This window comes from Denticeps clupeoides, chromosome 17, assembly GCF_900700375.1.
Source record: "Denticeps clupeoides chromosome 17, fDenClu1.1, whole genome shotgun sequence".
Taxonomy (NCBI): Eukaryota; Metazoa; Chordata; class Actinopteri; order Clupeiformes; family Denticipitidae; genus Denticeps; species Denticeps clupeoides.
Window position 1 is genome coordinate 4,954,992 of NC_041723.1, and position 20,272 is coordinate 4,975,263.

The 20,272-nt window shown below is 43.7% G+C and overlaps 1 protein-coding gene across 1 annotated transcript in view; it reads right to left on the reverse strand.

Moving 5' to 3' along the window:
- Nucleotides 1-3,274: 3,274 nt before the first annotated feature.
- Nucleotides 3,275-20,272, reverse strand: part of ppm1h (protein phosphatase, Mg2+/Mn2+ dependent, 1H) — a 28,025-nt gene continuing 11,027 nt past the window's right edge. Inside the window, exons 4-10 of the mRNA XM_028958326.1 lie at nucleotides 18,585-18,697; nucleotides 14,035-14,119; nucleotides 13,810-13,928; nucleotides 10,472-10,535; nucleotides 8,360-8,467; nucleotides 6,592-6,743; nucleotides 3,275-6,400 (exon numbers count right to left, since the gene is read on the reverse strand). Of these exons, the coding sequence (XP_028814159.1) occupies nucleotides 6,253-6,400; nucleotides 6,592-6,743; nucleotides 8,360-8,467; nucleotides 10,472-10,535; nucleotides 13,810-13,928; nucleotides 14,035-14,119; nucleotides 18,585-18,697 (789 nt within the window). The 3' untranslated portion in view covers nucleotides 3,275-6,252. The remainder of the gene's footprint in view (nucleotides 6,401-6,591; nucleotides 6,744-8,359; nucleotides 8,468-10,471; nucleotides 10,536-13,809; nucleotides 13,929-14,034; nucleotides 14,120-18,584; nucleotides 18,698-20,272) is intronic.

Here is a 20,272-nt window from a genome sequence, read left to right on the forward strand (position 1 = left end):
TGCGGTTCATTTAGCTAAGCATTCTTACACTTTTCTGTGTATATTGTCCTCATAACTATATATTTTTTTGTTTAGGGATCGTGTGATTTAAGAAGGCGTGTCGCGCATTGAAGTGGGCGTGTTTTCCGTTACTGCGCCCTCTTTCGGTATATTAAATATCGCGAAATTATTAAATACTACAAGCATATGGGTGCGTTTAATGTCACCAATATAGTTAGTATTAAAGAGCAGTTTAATGATGGACACATTTTTCATACAACGGCTGACCTTGTATGTAACATGTTACTGTGTGAAACTTTATTAATTCCAAGTGATTTGAACTCTGTTGCTGTGTTGTCACGAACTCTGACGTTTAATCCCGAGGTTCCACAAATCACGCCTATAATAAAAGAATAAAATGGAGGAATGGAGCTGCTTGCTAACCGAGCACGTTTGGAGATTTGGGCGTGTGACGCTGCGGTGCGAGGGTGAAAGAAACTACAAATCATTCATGCAGTCGTGAAATTGCCAAAACGCCGTACGGGTAACCAGGGTGTTGTCGACGTGAACGTAAAAAATCGGCTTTTGGGGGTAACGTTATAGTAGGAATTAAAAAAAAAAAGAGAAAATAGCGCCGCATGCTCGCTGGTGCCGTGTTGCCAGATCCAGGACCGGGAAAATCCCCCCAAGAAGAAAAACCGTCGCAACTAAGCGTGATAATAATTAAGAAAACAACTTGGTGCAGTCCAACGGAAACCCAAAGTGGAAATGCATATTTTAGAATAACCCCGAGGTCGCTGTCGACGATAATCTTTATGCAAAAATAAAAATAGAAATAAAGTCCAAACTCGTGTACGTGTGATGGCGCTAACACATGGCAACCGGAACGATTTTTCTGTATTTGGTCCCCCGGCGGCCGCAGTTGTAGGTCATGTGAGAGGAGGGCGGGGAGCTGGGTGTCCGTGGGAGGGGTGCTTTCGCGTATTTATTAATATATATATATATTTTTTTTTTTCTTCCTCTCTTCATTTTACTAGACTGCGAGGCGCGGAGACGGAGTTTCCACTTTCGCTTCCAGCGCGGGTCCGGAGCGGACGTGGGGCAGGACGCGTGGACGCGTGGACGCGGGCTTTTCTGCCGCCTCGGTAGTAACCAGGCACTGGCTGAGGTAGTAGTTTGTGCTGTTGGTTGGGATGTGACATTGCCCGCTATGGAGATGACTGCGCAAGCTACTGCCTTGCCGGTGCTGGTGACCGGCTGCACATGGAGGAAGCGTTTCTGCTTTTTTTTTTTTTTTTTTTTTACTTCCTATCCTCGTTTCGTTGCGGATTTATGTGCATTGTGTGCAGACTAGTTTTTAATACATTTTTAATGTAAATCATATGTGTGTGTATGTATATATGTATATTTCTGTGTGTTGGATGATATTCTCGGCAGTAGTGATACTTGCAGCGTGGATGGAAAATAAATGCACTGCTTTCTGGAACCAGCGATGTTTCCTGTTTTTTTTTTTTTGTGTAAATCTCTGTATTGGTAATTGATTGCAGTTTTGATGCATGTTCTGACCGAGGTTTGTATTTGCCACTTGGTTACGTTTTGACCAATTCCCTTTTGTTAACATTCGCAATAAAGCGTCCAGTTGTGGCGGGGACAGTAAGCGTGGAGTATTTGCATGTTTTTGACCATTGTGCTGTTGCTATGTAGACCACCGTGACGTGGCTCGTTCTGCCCACGACGCAACACGAGGCTACACGCGCTGATTACGAACCCCACCCACTCCACGTGACATCGTCATTCTCCAGGAGCAAGTTGCTCATTGATTAACCTTTTTTTTATATATATTTTTTACTTTATTTTATTTTATTTAAGATGCGCTCAATGTGGCCCCTCTGACGTCACCTGGGTGCGTGTAGTTACCTGCAGCGGCGTGGTGCGTGTGCGTGGGTGACGGCAGGTTGTCAGTGACATTTACAGGAGGTAAAACGTGGGTGCCTGGTTCAGGCAGGGCAGGAGGGCGGCATGCAGACCAAAATGCATCCGGTGATTTCTTGCATAATCCGACAACTGGCCATAAGCCTTTCCTTAAACTTGCTTTTTAGTCACCACTGGTGAATGGTGTGTGCATGAATTTATAATCTGTGATGATCTATTTCCCTGCCCCCGAATGCACGCCTAGGAACCCCCTCTTGAGGGACACGTTCTGCAAGCCTCCAATGCAGCCTGACGAGCCACCATCCCTCTTTGGCTCTGCTGTCCGTTCGGCGGGCAGGAGCCAAGTGCTGCGACAGAAGTTACGAGCGAATCTGTGCAGGCCTTGCAGCCCCTGATCCGTCTCGCATTGACGTTCCCCCTCTTGGCTGAGCTCATGATAAATCAGTCCCAGGCCATTAAAGCCAGGGGCCGTAAATTGGAGCCCTGTGCGCCAGGCCCCCCCAGCGGAAAATCGCCCCACTCCGATTATTATTGCAGCTGCACTCTTGTGTGGAAACTATACATTTTTCAAAAGCTTTATATTAAATAAACTCTTGTCGTTTTTTTTCTCTTGGCATTAATTGGACAGGCAGGAAGAGGGCTGTGGTACAGTGCTATATATGTGTGTAGTTTATAATATTTATTGTAACTTAGTGATGGAATATATAGCAGTCATGAAGAAAAAAACAAATTGGTATTCCGGGTGTAATAAAAGAGCCCTGTGCCTGGATCAGGAGGGACAGGGATGATAAATGACAAGTCAGTGGCCGGTTTGGAATAAGAACGGCCGATCAATTCATTTTTTTTATTAACCCAAATGGTAAGTGTGGTCCTCGGCTGGTCCCCATGGCTATTCCTTCGGTCCTCTAAAAGACCATGTGCCGACCTTGAGATGCCACCCACTCTCTGGAGTGACTGTGCTCAGAGTGACTAAGTGGAGTGACGGTGTCATGTATATATACCCTCCCCCACACACACGCACACACAGAGGGAGTGCCTTTCCTAACGAGTGTTGTTTGCTGTGTTAGTGGCTGGGCTTGGTTTGTGAAGACCAGATGGCCCCGAGGATCCTGCTGAGGGTGTGGGTGGGTGTGTATAACTCCCCTGGCATCGCACAGCCACTTTTAAATCCTTCGCCTTCCTACCCCTGCATGCTGCTCAGCGCTGAGCACCAGCATAGGTACTGAATCAGAGCAAGCGTGCGGACATATTGTCAAGGTGGTGTTCATAACACATATTATATATATATATATACACACACACACAAAATGATTAGCCACAATCATTCTCTCTTCACAAAAAACTCACACTGCTAAGCAAAATCTAAATTTGATCTTTTACTTTTAGAATTACAAAAATCATAATTTCACATACAAATTAGAAGATCAAAGTGTCTTCTGTGCATTGTCTTAAAAATAATAATAATGAAAAACAGCAGAGATGACACCATGAATGGCCTTTTTGTCTGTAGGTGGCTGTAATAAGTCTGCCAACCCTGCAGCACAATGTCCGTTCACTTCAGGTCACCAAATGGTGCGGTCATAAATACTTTACATTTGAAAATGAAGACTCTTCAAATACAAATGAAGCAAAAAAAAAGAATTACAAAGACCCATTTACTACATACCGTGGCGGACAAAAGTCTGGGCACCCTGGCATTAAATGCCTGTCAGTGTTTGTTGAGCAGAAGATGCATTGGTGACCAAAAAGGCACTAAGCTAAAATGCTGAAAATAAATAAGTATTGTTATTATTATTATTATTTTTAAAAATAAGACCATGTAAATGCTTGGGCACCCTAAAGGTCAGGTAATGCAGCTTTCAAAGCTCTATAAGTTCTCTCAGTTCTTGATGTTATTAAAAAAACAGCAGTTGATAGGAATTGTGCAGGTCGGGAGGACCAAGAAAACCTTCTGAAAGATCTACTCATTGGCACATAAAGTCCCCAGAGAAGGTGCATGAAGATTTAGCAGGATTGGGTGTGCGGTTGGGTGGGTGTTGCTCTGTTCCACTGTGCAGCAACACCTGAGTAAATGACATTCATGGTAGACTCAGCAGAAAAAAAATTCCTGCTTTCTTGCCATGATATCCAGCGCCCAGACATGGCTAATGCATTTAGGAAACAAGTCCTGTTGACCAATGAAGTCACAATAGAACCTCTTGGCCACAAATATGTAAAGTTATGTCTAGAGAACAAAATTAAGCATGACGATGAATCAGTCATGCTTTGGGCTTTGGACTGGACCATGTTGAAGTGGCACAGGGATCATTTCTGTGGTCGAGGAAGAATTCATTTGAATACATTCCAGCAAATTCTGGAAGCAAGCATCATACCATCTGTTTAAAAAGAAAAAGTTGATAATGAACCGGGCCCTACAACAAGCTTGAGATCTGAAACACTTCAGTAGTTGCAAGCTGAAGGTTTTGCCATAGTCCTCAGTCCCTTGACAAAAGCATCACTGAAAAAAAGATCTCAAAATAGCCATGCATGCAAGGACGAACCGACAAGCAAGAAGTCAATCATTGCCCAAACTTTTCCTTTAGGATCATTTTGTCTTGTGGTGACCAGTTCCGTTAAATGTTTTTGCATTCCACTGTAATGCATATTAGCAGCTTGAATTGTGAGTTACTGTGTCGCCACGTTGGCCTTCACTCTTTCACACATACAGAGACTTTTGTATGCATGAAGAATAACTTCAGTGAAATGAATTGAAACAGGGATACCAGAAGATTATTCATAGTGTTCTTCATGGATGGAGCCACATGCAAGTCTCTCAAAAGTCTAGAATTGCTGTCCTCTATTCACACAATAGGTTTATATTTGCAAGAAAACTTCAGCTTGAAAGATTCTTAACCCTTACTTCATATTTACGATATAATAAGAACACATAACATGCATGCAAGTCTGGGGCTGAAGTTTAGAAGTTTGCAGCTTTGTCAACTGAAATATATAAACAATTATTAAAAATATAACACTTCCTTGTTTGTCTAAATTGTGGCTCAATGACCAGTTCCTCTGACAAAAAAAGTGTTAGAACACGGCAAAGTGTGTCTTCAGTTTGGAGGAAAGAATACATTTGAATGTACTTAACAAAACCTGTAGTTGCACTGTAATATAAATAAATAACGATTCATGCTTATTACCCAGTGAGCTTGGTTCTTCATTGAGGGATTGATATAAGAAACTTGCACTTATGGTAGTTATAGCAGATTCTTTGTAAAAAGGGCTCAGCTGAACATTTCTTTCATTATATCTAGAATAAATCATGCAATTAACAAGTGGTACCACTTCTGCTGTACTCTATTAGAGACTCTATAGAGACTTGACATAAATTGAGGCAAAAAACTTTTATCTAATTCATGGCAATCTTCCACATCCGCACAAACAATTTACTGTAAATCTTTGTTCCCATTTGTTTTAAATATAGGGGTTGAAAATAAGTGTGAAAATAACCATAAAAAAACGCTTTTGAAATGTAAAACGGGGTGAACCTTCACACCATCTTATTCATACATTACATCTCAATGTGGAAAATGTATGGAAATGGCCTTATATAAACCTAGGTAATGATGGAGCAGATACGCCTGGTGAGCAGCGCTTCGTGGCCACTCCTCTGCCGTTTCCTCGCATGCCTTCCATGTGAAGTCCACGCCACAGCCTGACGCTGCTGTTTAGGTTAGCGCTGGCTGGATGTACACACACGGCAGTTGGCTGTACGCCGGGATTCAGAGGGATCCAGCTTGTGGTGGGGGGGCAGCTCCTTGATCGATTATATACATCTCTGATTAGTCTATTTACACATGGTACCGCCTCCGTTTCTTTTCTTTTTTTTTTTTATTTTACAATTGATTTGTTTTCCGTATTTCTGTGCTAAATTGACATTAAATAGAAATTAAGACACAATCTTCTGTTAAATAAATCAAGTCTAAATAAATAAAATAAAACGACTGATCTAATCTAACCTAATCAAAACAGATTTACAAATTTCACAGATTTGACCTTGATCTCCTCAGTCAAAGAATTATTAGGAAAGAAAATGAAGAGTAGGAGTCATTTTCCAGCACCTTGTAACAGTTGGGAAATCCTTCAAAAATGATGGTTTTAAGCATCACGAGAAGCTCCATTCATGTCAGAAGCACATGATAATCCTGTACACCAGCCAGATTGTACGAATTGAGGACACAGGGACATATACTGGGAATTATATGGAATACTGCTGACCACCAAGAGAGTGCAGGAGAATTGTTTAAGGGTAAGGGGACGACTTTGAGGCGCCTCGCGTGCATGTCCTAGCGGCCTTTGCTAGGGTTGCTGATTACCATAAAAAAGAGGGATGATGTACACAGAGATATCGTCTCCGGAGCCCAGCCTTTCGTTAACGATCCTCCAGCCTCGCTCCTTCAGTTCCCCTCGGGCTTTCATCACCAGGTCCTGCGCTGCCATGGTGTACCTGAAACAGCAAAGAAAGACAAGACAAAACACATTCTTCATTCTCATGCTTTCTGGGTGGCGGTCATAAACATCTCCGCTGCTGTGGGCGCCGCGAAACACTGATGAAACGTTTTATTCATGAACATCTCCAGTCCCAGCAACCCTCTCCTGTGGTCAGAGGAGGCGCTGCCAGGGGTGTAGTACACTTGCCTGCGCTGGTCATCTGGGTCACAGTTGCCAAGGAAACAGGTGACTGCCTCTGCCACCTCTTGGTTGGACAGCACATCCCACAGGCCATCCGTGCCCATAACTAGGACATCATCTGTCCCATGTTCAAACTCGGTAAGGTTGTACACCTTCACCTTTGGAAAACGAACAAAAAGTATGATGCACTGAATATAAAACTAATATCAAACAGTAGTACTGGTCAGGATGAGCCAAATTTCCTGGTAAGGAGGCTGCACTGATGACCTGATATCCAAAACAAGATGAATCGTTGTTTTCAATATTTCATTCAAGGTTACTGTGCTTTTTTCTACAAAAGTAAAACTCCATGGTTCGCAATAATGCTCAGGAAAGGCAAGGTGATGCGAAACTTTATCCCAACAATTTCTAAGCTGCCTAGCATGGTGAAAATGAAAACAGAATATTTCCACAAAGCAGGTGAAGGCTACGAGTGAATGCACTTAAGAAGAGGCAGTTAAAAGGAATGGCGGAGGTCAAGTTCAGGCCGGGGAGATCCATTGGAACACATTGCTGATATGACCTTCATGAAACAGTCATTGTTAGAGGCAAAAATTGTTTAATGCAACCGCATTAAGGGGCAGTGGTGGCCTGGCGGTTAAGGTAGTTGCCCCGTAATCATAAGGTTGCCAAGGTGCCACTGAGCAAAGCACTGTCCCCACACACTGCTCCCCGGGTGCCTGTCATGGCTGCCCACTGCTCAACAAGGGTGATGGTTATAGCAGAGGACACATTTGTCACCGTGTCGCCGTGTGCTGTGCTGCAGTGTATCACAGTGACAATCACTTCACTTTCACTTTCAGAAACCATCTTGCCATCTGCCAAAAAAGGATGATAATGAAAATAAATCCACAAATGACAACCACAAAGAGTCAGAAGTGGAAGGTGTTCGCCCTCACAAGGACCCCAACAAAGGGGTCCATGCATTTTTTTATCACTGTGTAAATGAGTATGCATAACACTGAGACCGGCCCACAGCGGGTCTGAAAAGGAACAAGGGGTGGGGAGCAGGGGGATATCAAATGCTGATCAATGCAGAACAGTCGAAAGGAAGAAAAAAGCAGCTGGCGATTTCCGTGTTGGTGAGCTAAAGTAACATCTAGTCCAATAAAATGACAGGATCCAGCACCTTTGGAAACTTTTGAAGCTTCGCTCTTATCCTTCACTCTTATCCAGGGACTATTATCAAAGTCGAACAATGCGATTTCAGGACTTCATGATCTGCTCCTCAACCAACACACCAAAGTTCCTCTAATCCTGCTGAACAGTACATGCTACATGTCTATTTAGAGAAGGCATGCGGAGAGTCGAGAGACGGGAGGGGAAAAAAGTGAAATCTAGTTCAAAGCCGAGCCTGACTGCAGGCTGAACTGTAACTGAACTCTGCGCCGAGTGAATAAAAGATCAAGCGAGCTGCTGGAGAACTCAGCTCCACTCGCGGCAGAGGAGGCTGAGCTCCCAGACAGTCTGGGCGGCGGCCGCGGCGGCGGCACTGCCGGTGCCGAGAGCCGCCGGTGGAATTTAGATTAAGACAGATCTTTGGGAGCTTCGTTCTGAGCGGTGGACTGCGAGGTCCCGATCGCGGCCCACGGATCATTGAGGAGAACAAGCGCTTCAGCCTCGCCTATCACGTTATTATGCTGGCTGTCTTTTTAAAAAAAGACACCCACCGCGCCCGCTGTTACTGCAGGAACGACACATCAGTCCTGCCTGAGAGGGGGAAGGTGGAAAGTACCTCTGGACAGCACGACAGGAAAGGCTTGATGTAGATGTTTGAATCGTGAACCTTCAAGTCGTGATCCCCAAGACCACGTGTTACACCAATAGTAGCCATGACACGAGCCTGGGAAAAGAAACACACACACATACACCAATCAGCCTCAGCACTAAAGCCACTTAAATGGAGTGAACGGTTCATTTTTTATGCCAATGTGCTGGACGCAGGAGGAATCTGACTGGTCCAAATTGGTCCAAGAAAGGAGAACCAGCAAGATGGTGTAAGTAATGCTCTGCTGACTCTTTCAGCAGGTTAAATGCAGCCGGTGAAAAACTGTTCAGGAATGGTTTGAGGAACATGCAGGACCTCGTGGTGATGACTTGGCTTCTGAGGTGATTCTGATAAACTAGTCCACCCTTGTTGAATCTGCTAATAATGTCAGATTGGTAGATATGACAGGACACTTTTCAGAGACCTTACTGAGTCAACACTTTGGGAGGATTTGGTGGGACCAAAGCGTATCTGTTGATGGTACTACAGTAGTTGTGATAATAAAGCTAAAAATCTAAAAAAAAAAAATGTATTGCATTTATGATGATGTAAATGAAGGCATCCAGTGTAGCAAAATTTCCTCAAATGTCCATAAAATCTGAATTTTACCTTCATTGATTGATTAAATAATTAATTAATTACCAAGAAACTAGAATTCTCTGTAAGTATACACAATGTTCTTCAGTCCATTTGAATAAATGTTTGGAAGGGGGATGCAATTGAGTTCTCCGAATGATTTGTTCTCCATTTCTCAAGGCAACCCACCACCTTTTTCACTTTTTAAGTAGACAAACTTGAGCCTTTCTCTTTTCCGGAAAATCAGTTGTGCTAACAAATTCATTTAAAACTTTCCAATCGCATTCACATAAAATTGACCTTCCCGTAACCATGCGACCACCATAAAAGAAGCCGTGAGCCATGAGAGGCTGCAGTTTACAGCGATCAAAAATGCAAATCCCGGGTAACTTCATTAGTCGATTGCTGTTGCTAAGCAACATATCAGCAAAAAAGTGAATAAAGCACATTTAAGTGATATACAGTGACACGTGTAATGTTGTACATTTTTTCATGCCTCAACTGTTGAAACATTTCTTTTCACTTTATAGCTGAACACTCACACTTTTAAAATCTACTTTTAAAACGTAATATTTAAAATATGATTTCCAATACTTTTTGAACAGTGCTTTGAACACGTTTTTCTGTCGCTGTCGAAGTAGCAGGCCAACGTGAAGAAATGCAAGCACCCGAGTAACGTCTTTACTGCAGCCGGAGCGATTCCCCTCTCTCGGCCATCTGCCAGTGCGGCTTCCTCGCCGTCTCCTCACCTCAGACGAGGCCTGCCTCATTTGCACGCTGCATGAAATTCCGTTTGATGCTCCTTCTTTTACGTTTTTTTTCCCTCCCTGGGTTCTGTGCATATCACTGCCTCTGAACTAGTTATCTATCAGACGCAGGAGCTGGGCTAATTGCAACAGTATCAAATAAGTGCCAGGCGTGGGGGGAGCAAGGAGACAGTTCTGGGTCCGGCAGATACAATGTGGACGCTTTCAAAGTCTTTAGGCACACGAGGAGAGACATTGTGGGATTAATCGTCTGCTATTGATCCTGGCGGCCTCCTCGCGAAGCTTTGAAACACTCGGATGTTTGTCTCGAGCAAAGCCTCTTCCTTCTGTGTAGCCATTCATCTCTCCATCTATCTTTGAAGAAAGGGGACAACCAGGGTTGTCTCCAATATTTAAGGGTAACGGACGGATGAAAATGTACTAATTCCCTGTGCCATAAACCCATTGGCTGCCCTAATTCAATTGTGAGTAGTGGTATGTAGCCTAGTGGTTAACACACTCGCCTATGAACCAGAAGACCCAGGTTCAAATCCCACTTACTACCATTGTGTCCCTGAGCAAGACACTTAACCCTTAGTGTCTCCAGGGGGACTGTCTCTGTAACTACTGATTGTAAGTCGCTCTGGATAAGGGCGTCTGATAAATGCTGTAAATGTATGTTATATTAAGATTTTTTTTATTAAAACCAAGGCAGCAGCAACGTCTTGCAAATCTGGGAAATGTGCTTTCAGCTTACCTTTTTCCCCTCCCCATATATCAAAGGAAACTTCAGGTCATCCTCGTCCACGGTTTTATATGCCCTGTGCAGAAAAAGAGGAGAGGGTGTTGTGCATTCACATGACGTCCATTTTCAGACATTTGCAACCCAAGATACACTGGAAACCGCGAACAGGAGCGAGAACAGTTTTAACCCGGCCCTCCTGCACACCGACGACTCCTCAAACTTCCTCCACCGGTGAATAATTCAGAAGTCACCAACTGAGAGTAAATGGGGTTGCTGTAAACACCGGTGCACACAAGGTACTTCCTCCAGACGGGAGGCACGTTACGAAGCTCTGAAATGCGACTGTGTGCATCTCAATTCAGATTAAATGTTCACTGAATCCCAAACATTGCGATCCTACGCCTAATCTGTCTAGAAAAAATTAATGTTACACAATGTTTTTTTCGGCAGTGTAGGGATAAAAAGGATTAGCCAGGATTGGGAAACTAGATTACCGAAGCCACCGCGAGCGCCCATATGTTTTCTCCATGGGTGCTCCGGCGCACTCAGCATTTTCCGGGCCGGAGGAGTTGAAGCCACTGCGGAAAACGCCAATATGAAACACTATGTCTTTCTGAGTGTCCTTATCATCATCCCTTCGTCCACAGGCCACTGGCCTGTTACAGTGAAATGAGGTCTCGACTCTTTGGAGTCTCTGGAATGAATCCATGAATAGATGGTCAGCTGGACGGTTCACATCTGTTTGCCACTATTCAAGGGAAAGTCCACCAGAAGCACATCTCCATAAACGCATTTGGATCCAATATACTTAAACTGTCTATTTATGGCTATCGAAATGCGGCCAGTGATCAAGACTGTCAAACAGTCTTCACAGCAGATGAAAAATGGCCGTCTTTATCGGGAATTGCTCCTGAGATGCTCCCACCCAAGGAACCGACTCCCACTCTGCGGAGGAAGGGAGTCACATTTTGTTCAAAGCTGTTGCTCTTCTGCAGAAACCTCGACTTCACCTCCCCTCCCCAGCGTTTATAAAAAGTTTCCGAGCCCTCTGTCAGCAAAACACTGGATATGATTGTTGAATCATTGTCTCCAGCTACTGGTGCAATGCTGTGACAGATCAGCGTTTGACAATTGGCGCGATTGTTGGGAAGTGGCCATGTGCTTTAATGTCACTGTCCATTTTGTCACAAATGAGTTTCCTGCTGAACGTTGGATGAGTCGGGCTGACTGCGTCTGCGAGAGGCTTCGCAAGCGTTTTCTCCGTCTGGCCGGCCTAACGAAGGGGAGTAGACGAGCTGTGAGGCAGGTATGATGTAGCTTGCGGCGATAACGTGTGCCACTCCTTTGTTCCAGAGTCCCGGAGGAGGAGGAGGAGGAGGAGGACAGTAATTCAGAGGCTGGCAGCCAGCCCGGCCCAGGCCCGTCACAGCGTTTGAACTCGCACAACATGCCCGCCGCAGAGCATCCATCAATTTAACACGGCCCCCAGACAGCGCTGCCCGCCATTCTTAACAACCCCCCATCTGCAGCGCACATTTCACTCCTGCGCCGGGCGGGATGGTGTGACGGAGAGACAGACAGAGGGGAACGGAGAGAGGGAGGCAGAGCAGAGGAGTCACTCTGCATCCTTAATTAGACCGTGGGCTCAATCTCATCCCCAAGGTGCAACATCTCTCTCACACACACACACACACACACACACACACACACACACACACACAGGGAAATAAGTGACAAATAAGACAAACATACAAACCATACACTCACAGCTATGAAATGTACTACTACTGTCTCAAAACCGACCGTTTCACCTCGTGTTTCACCACTTATGATACCACATCTGCATGCATTCTTCACGTATTACCTGCCAACAGAGCTCTATACTAATGATATATGAAGTCCAGGTCCTATAGAACAGGAATCAGAATGCATTCACTGATTGAGACTGATTCAATGCTCTTATGTAAGTCACTCTGCATAAGGCCATCTGGCAAACACCATAAATGCAAATGCAAGTGACACAGATTATAAAACCAGTACTATAGTGAAAACTGCTTAAAAAAGCACAATTAAAAAGACCATTTTGTGAATATTTTGATTGGGCCATCATCGGGTGTGTGAAATAATAACTCTTCATTTATGCACCATTATACACCACCAATGACATTTAATTATGTATGTACATGTGAATGCATGTGCCCTATATACAGTTATTCTATATTCAGTTCTATGACCAACTGAGTTAGCAGACGTTCAAGGTGCTGAGACGCTGCTCAGGGAACGACACTTATTCAGTTCTTAAGCAATGTCTAGGCTGAGTCATTCTTACGTTTGCTTTGTCATGGAACACACCACGCAATGAGACTTAGAAGGCCACGTCTGAACAACTCCAAAGACCTTAAAGTCCATGCAGCCTGGTTGAAAACATGAGGAGAATGGTTACGACTACATCACATCACGTCAGGCCACACTAATAAGCACTGATGCCATAATTACGGCTAACTTCTCGTCCAAACATACGATGTTGACTGTACAACTCAAGATATCTAACCGCAATGTAAGCCCTCCTCCCTTAAAATACGAAAAGTAAGTGTCTTTCACATGCACATTTATTTAACAGCTATTTTAGCAATGAAGGCAGGAGGGTTGTTAAGAGATTTGTTGGTGTGTGGGTTGTAATTACATCTGTCCACAACTGTCTTAAACATATTGAGCCAATTAACAACCAAAGCCATACCAGACCGAGACATCCTGCACATAATCACATGTGACAAGGTTACAATCACTGACATGAAATGCCTTAAGCAATGCAAAGTGACAGAAGCACAACTCGTTCAAAGCGAACATGAAGCTCCTCTGATGTTACGACCTGAGCCTGCTTCCCCAACCTGCTTAAGAATTATCACGATAGATTACTTAATAGCTTTAATTAATTAGATTAATAAGTCAAACAACTGCATCAGGGTCCACAGCCTCTAGAAGTGAAAACTAAGGTGCCTTCAGCCTGTATCTTGGAGTCCGATCTGGTTTATCTGCAATTCAGGATGCTTCAAGAGTGAATTCTGCACATTCACAACATGACCCTTCAGCTGGATGAAAGCGCCATGCTCATGTTTTCACAGCATTTTCTTGACTATTCATGTAAACCACCTACATTGTGAATCAGTCAAAAGGTACCTGGGTTGCAACGCCATTCATCTCTCCACAAAAACCACTGAATGGTGCTTGTTTCTTTTAGTGATGTTTTCACTGAACGTAAGCCACAGAGGCTGAAAATGAAAATGCGGTGTTCTTCAAGTCTGTAGGAGAGTCATTCAGAGATGCGTCCAACTGTGCAAATGTGGACTCACCAGCCATTCATTGTGTGGTCCCTGTAGAGCACGCGCTTGCCCACCTCTTTCCTCTGCACTCGTCTGGGGAACTCCAAATGTGTAAATTCATTTCCCAGCAAGTGAGGCTGCATGTAGCCCTATTAAAACGAGAGGTGAGATTTTCATATTCGAGCTGCAGCACCTGCACACGGCACACCGCCCAGTTGTTGTGGGGATCTGTGGCTTCAATTTGATGCACCTCACCAGAAACTGGAGCCTTTGTCGTTCGGACTCTGGGGTGAATTCTGTTGACATGGGGATGACCTCGCCTTTACGCACGATAATGGCCCTGAAAATCAGAAAAAAGCATGTGAAATCAGACAAACATTACCACAAATCAAGAATAAGCTGCAATTTCCTAATGTATCTTAAAAGTGTCCTTTTTATTCCTGACAAAAAAGGTTTAAATTTACATGTCATGGAACTGATCATCCAATACTAGTGCATCAAAAATATTGTGAAAAAGTCACTTGCTCTCTAACATAATTTAAAAAAAGATAATTCTTCAGCCCAAATACCGACTGCATGAATGAAGATTTTATAGACAGTTTTATAACCTTTATAGATGTTGGACATTTCTGTATTAATAAAATATTAATAATTTCATAAATATGTTATGCCACTCAGAATACACAAGTGCATCCTGTGTTTGATAGAACTTCGCTTGATTTTCTCTTACTCATTACAAAAAAAACTAGAAATCTCCACTTTCATTAAGTCATGTATTTCTGTGAACTTACACACACACTTAAGTTTTTCAATTGCTGCAACCAATACATTTTGAAAATAAATTGTTTGCTATTATCTCCGGCTTTCACAAGTGTGAAAGTGCATGTGGATTTACAGACGTAGTTTGACCCCAAGCTGAAAGGCCCTATATTAATGTATATTAAATCATTCCCTGTCTTTCCATTTGGAACTTTTATTTTGAAACGTTGCATACCATGAAAAGCTGAGCAAGTGGAAGAGTCGCTGTATTAATTCACAATTTATCAATTACAGCAATTGAAAAACTAACGTGTGTGTATGTAAGTTCACAGACATACATGACTTTGTAAAAGTGGCGACTTCTAGGTTTTTGTTTAATGAGTAAGAGAAAGTTCAATTGATGTCTGTCGAACACAGAACTCACTGCTAACTTTCCTCGAGTGAAAAAGCGGGTTCCCCGGAGCGTGCCCCACTATTTGAGAAGCAATGCTCTACAGCCATGGCTTGAGACCTCTTACAAAGTGACCAGTCAAGTCAGTCAATTGAAGAACAATGATGGGACCAAAACCAAAGCATCGCAGAGCATCAGTACCACAGTCACTGAGGAGGAGTATACAAGCGCTCCTTCCTCTTAAGGAGGAAAAGATCAAACAATCCAGCACAACCTGTAGCAAAATTCCTGTAGCAACAAGTGGGTACAGCAGAGAGAAAGTTGGAAAGGATGAGCAACATCATCTACCACTACAAAGAAGAGCTCTTTGGTGTAGTAAGTAAGGAGAAGCAATAAACTTCAGCACCTGCTACTGATGTAGGGGGTAACAAGAGTTGAAAAGACTGGTCAGAGAGAAGGCAGTTGAGGAAGCAGGAGAGGAAGACCTCTGGTGCAACTGGTCTCATATAACTCCAGGGGAACATCAAATGCCATTTAGCAACCTTACAAAGTGCAGAGAACTTGAGGGGACTTTGCAAGACGAAGGAACCCACAAGAATACAGTTTTATAAAAACCCCTTCAAGTTTATCGAGGAAATCTTCATTAAGGAAAAGGGCGTCGCCCTAAGAACTCCGGAGCAGTAAGTAAATTAAGTGAAAGTGATTAATTGTCATGTGACACCCCACAGCACAGCACCCGGTGCACACAGTGAAATGTGTCCTCTACATTTAACCTGTCCCCTGGTGGAGCAGTGGGCATCCATGAAAGCCCCTGGGAAGCAGTGTGTGGGGTTTGTACCTTGCTCAATGGCACCTTGGAGGTTGGGGGTTTGAATTGCGAGTCCGCTTCCTTACCCACTAGGCCACCACTGCCCAACCCACTACCATGACATGGAAAGGCACAAACAGCTAGTTATCACATGCCTAAATTCCATCTGGAGCCTGGCCACCCAGAATGGAAGGGAATAGAAAATACCCTACAGCATGCAAGATCAGCATGAGCCCCCCTGGGCTGAATGGAGTGCTCTACAAGAATGCACCAGATGTTGTCTACTACCTTTGGAGGCTCATGAGAATACTGTGGCAGAAGGCAATAATGCCCAATGTGTGGTAAAGGGCTGGAGGCGTGCTAATTCCTAAGGAGAAGGATGAAGCAGACATCAGTCAATACCAGCCAATCTGCCTTCTCAATATTAAAGTCTATTTAGCATGATCCCTCTACAGAACCTGGAGAAGAATAAGTATATCGAGAAGGCCGGCATTCTTTTGATTTTCTGGTTGCTTTGATAATACTAGTATAATCTGGCACCAGATCCAAGTGGCAAAGGACAAAAGAGACCTCCATGTCATCTTACTTGACTTGGCTAATGACTTTGGGTCAGTTCCCCACAACCACCTGAAGTGAAAGTAAAAGTGAAGTGATTGTGAACCTAGACATAGACATCATGGCAGACTGTACAATCTCACCTCTGGCCCTTACAATGGGCATACAAGGGCATCAAAACATTAGCACAAGGCAGCTCCTTGGAAAACTGCAGGAGAACATCAACATCAACACCAGCTCTATAAGGGGGAAGTGACGACCCAGTTCCAACAATGTCTGAGCAACCTGTCTCAGTCTCAGGCACAAAGATCAAGTGAAGCAAAAAAGGCAGGACATTAGAAATAGCCATCAATAACATCAATAAGCCTCTACTGCTTAAACTTTGGTGCCAGCAATTTGGACATCTCCAGTGGGTAATGTTGCCACTTAATACCTATAAGGTCCCAACAGAGACAATGAAGCAAACCATAACTTATGTGAACAAATGGCCTGGGGTCCCAAGATGTCTGACTATCATCGGCCTCAATGGCAAAGGAGTCCAGACCATCAACAATGCCACACCCTCTTTTTTAACAGAATGGAAACCATCAGATGTGGTACAGCATGCCACATCAGCCCTGAAGCATAATTAAATCATGGGGCATGTTCTGCTGGGAAGAGGTGGCTTTGGCCTTGTAGTAAAGCCTCAACTTCAGAGAGGAGGAAGCCATTGGTAAATGAGGGACAATGGACAAGGTGGGAAGGTCTCCAGAGCAGAAAGCTCAGCTGGAGGCAGCTCTGGGAAATGGTGCTCAAGAAACTGCGCTATACAGAACTGGCAGCAGATGTGAAACAACAAGGATCCGGTTAATGTGGGATGCAGAGGTTTTGTGGCTTCTTCCACCATTAGGCTGCAAAAGTTATCCATGGGTATCCATGGGCAGGCTCTGTGTCAAACATTTGGATTAGTAGCCTAATAATATACCGGTGATACACTCGCCTATAAACCAGACATCACAGATTCAAACCCTACTCATCACCATTGTGTCCCTGAGCAAGACACTAAGCCCTGAGTTGTTCCAGGGGGACTGTCCATGTAACTACTGATTGAAAGTCGCTGGTTATAAGAGTGTCTGATGAATGCTGTAAATATGATGTGGTAGAAAGAAGCAACCAGTGGATATGGGTCAAATGGAAAGACCTTTGCTGGGTCCAAAGATCCGCATAAGGTCCCTCCTGACCTCCCACTTGAAAACCCAGGCCAGTTCCCCGCGGAATGTGGGGTATGCAGTCAGAACTAGGCTGTGTATGTCCTGTTCCTGGTTCCATGTACTGCCTAGTATTAATTCTTCTTGTATTAATGTTGTATTAAAAGGCTATTTTACATTATTAATGCGATTGTGACCTCGTTCTATGTTCAGCATTCGTCTCAGGACATTTATATATATTTAAAAAATATCAGCAACATTTCAACTGGCAAAAGGGCATGATCATTTTTTTCTAATTAAAAGTGTAGAAAAAAATATTCACAATGTATACTGTCATGCATACTGTGTTTAAAGAAAGTTTAAAAAATAAATGTGCCAAAATGTTACTTATGCCAATTAGGTTCTCATCCCTAGATTTGATGATTTAATTATTTCATGAACTTTCATTTTGATTAAAATTTTTCCAAGACATTCTAAGAGATGCACTGAATGCACAATGCTGTTGAAATGTAGCATTTAGCACTTTTGGAAGCCATAAAAGGCACTAGACTATTTTGTAGTGTCTGCAAAGCTGCCCCATGAGAGAAGGGGTAACAAACTGAACCGACGTACAGTCATGGGTTCAAATTCCGCTCCGACCAACACACTTAACCCTGTGGTGCCCCCTGTAATTAACAAATGTAAATTGTTCTGGATAAGCGCGGCAGACAAATGAAGCGGACGGATCGTTGACAAAAGCAATTTTTTTGAATGGTGGTCCAAATAAACATGATGGGGGAGCAATTTGGCTTTTCTTGTCTATTATTTACCGTACTTATGTAAGCATGACCTCGCGACTGGACGTCCACGTCTGTATACTGTACGCACTGGGTGCGGCCTAGTCATCCACAGTGTATAGAGCAGCTCTGATATAAGGACGGCTGAACGTAAACATTGCGTTTTATCACCGCCAGCACATTAGCGTTCAGCCAAACACTGTCAGCCTTTGATGGTAACGTTATACTCTGTGGTGTTTTATCTCGTTTCAGCGGTTCTGAGGCACGTTAGTGGCCCTTACTGGCAGGGTGAAATGCCATGTTTGGCGATGCACGTGCAGTCATGTTACCTGCTGTCGCCTGCATTGGCCACGTAGAGTTTCCCCAGTAAAAACATCACCGACAGGGCAGTGCAGCCACCGGAGATGTTGTATGTGGCCTTCTCCTTCTCAATCCGCAGATCCTAAAGGGAACAATGACAAATTAACTAGGGGCTAACATTACATAATTATTTGTAAAGACCTATTAAAAAAGCTTTCAGATTTAAGCAATTCAATTCTATTATAATTTATATTAATTCATGGATTGAGTAATTGATGAGCACAAATGAATTACACCATTAAGGTTAAACTGAGTGTTGCGAAGTGTGATGCATCCCACGTGGCGCGGCACTGAGGTTTACAAAGTTGTAAATCATATTGCTAAATTCTGTTTATTTTCATCCTCCTTCATTCAGGAATGCAGAGAGAATTCTGTTCTTCTGCCAAATCCATTCCTCATCCAGACCACCAGCCACTTCAGATCATCATGCATAAGCGAGCAGACAATGTAAAAAAAAGACGATGTAAGGCCGAGAGGATGGTGGACGTGTGTGATAGAATAATGCAGGTTCGAGTTTGTAAAAGAGCATCTCCAGCCAACCCTGTGCTCAGTATTTATCGTCCTCCCCCTGCCTTACTCATCGCACACTCAGGCAGGAACGAGGACACATTTCATCTCTGCTGTTGCCTTGGAAGAGGGACAATGTCACAAGGAGGAAGCAAATGTTACAACTGAACGCAATCCTCCTCCAAGATTGTGAATTATATCCAGCACAGCACCATATTTGAGACACGCTGCTCAGGGCAAGATGGCTCATGAATATGAATGCGTTGCCAGGTAATCTGAAATACCTACAGTCTACCGCTGTGGAACAATGTGTTTTTCCCAAAATATTGCCTTTATGCAAATGTTCAGACAGAAAATTAAAGAGAGAAAAATGAGAAAAGCAAAGCAAAAATGACTTTTTTGGGGACATTTTGCAGACATTGGTTTGGTCCATTTATCCCATTAGAGGACAGAATGATCCACCGGTGTGTGACTGAATGGATCATAAGAGTATAAAAATGGTTACCATACTATACACACATTAAAAACACACAATAGATCAGATCATTTCAGATCATTTGTGTATCTGTCCATTCCTGGACACTCCCCTGTGGAATGCTAAACTGTTTTTGATCTACAATAATGGTTAAAAAACGTAAAAAAAAATAGGCTGATGACGTTCGCGTAAATGTTCGCTAAACCCCATTTACATTTTCATTGCCTGTGCACTAATTGCTGGTTCCACACCAGCGGCACAAACCAATTTTCCAGACCCAGAGCTGGTTGAAACGTGAGACTGGACGCTGGCGCCGAACCAGGCCTGGAACTGCCCTGGTGGACCACCTGGACCACACGACAGGAGTGCCAGAGGACCCCATCTTATTCAGTCGCCGGATGCTGCGATGTTTATTGCTTCACTCCATGTTTATCTGCCGGCCTTGGTAGGTCTTCGGGAAACAGGTCGCCTCCATAGGAAGATGATGATTCATGTATAATGCGCGCGAGGCGTCTGCGATAAGATAAGCTTCTGAGCCGCAGAATGCTGCTAGGTAATGCAGGAGCCCACAGGAATGTTCCTCAAAGAGCCACAGAGAAGATGAAGCTCGATGAGACAATGAAAAGGAGGCAAGGGCAACGTTGGTGTGACCAGAACGAAAGATTTTTGAAGGTG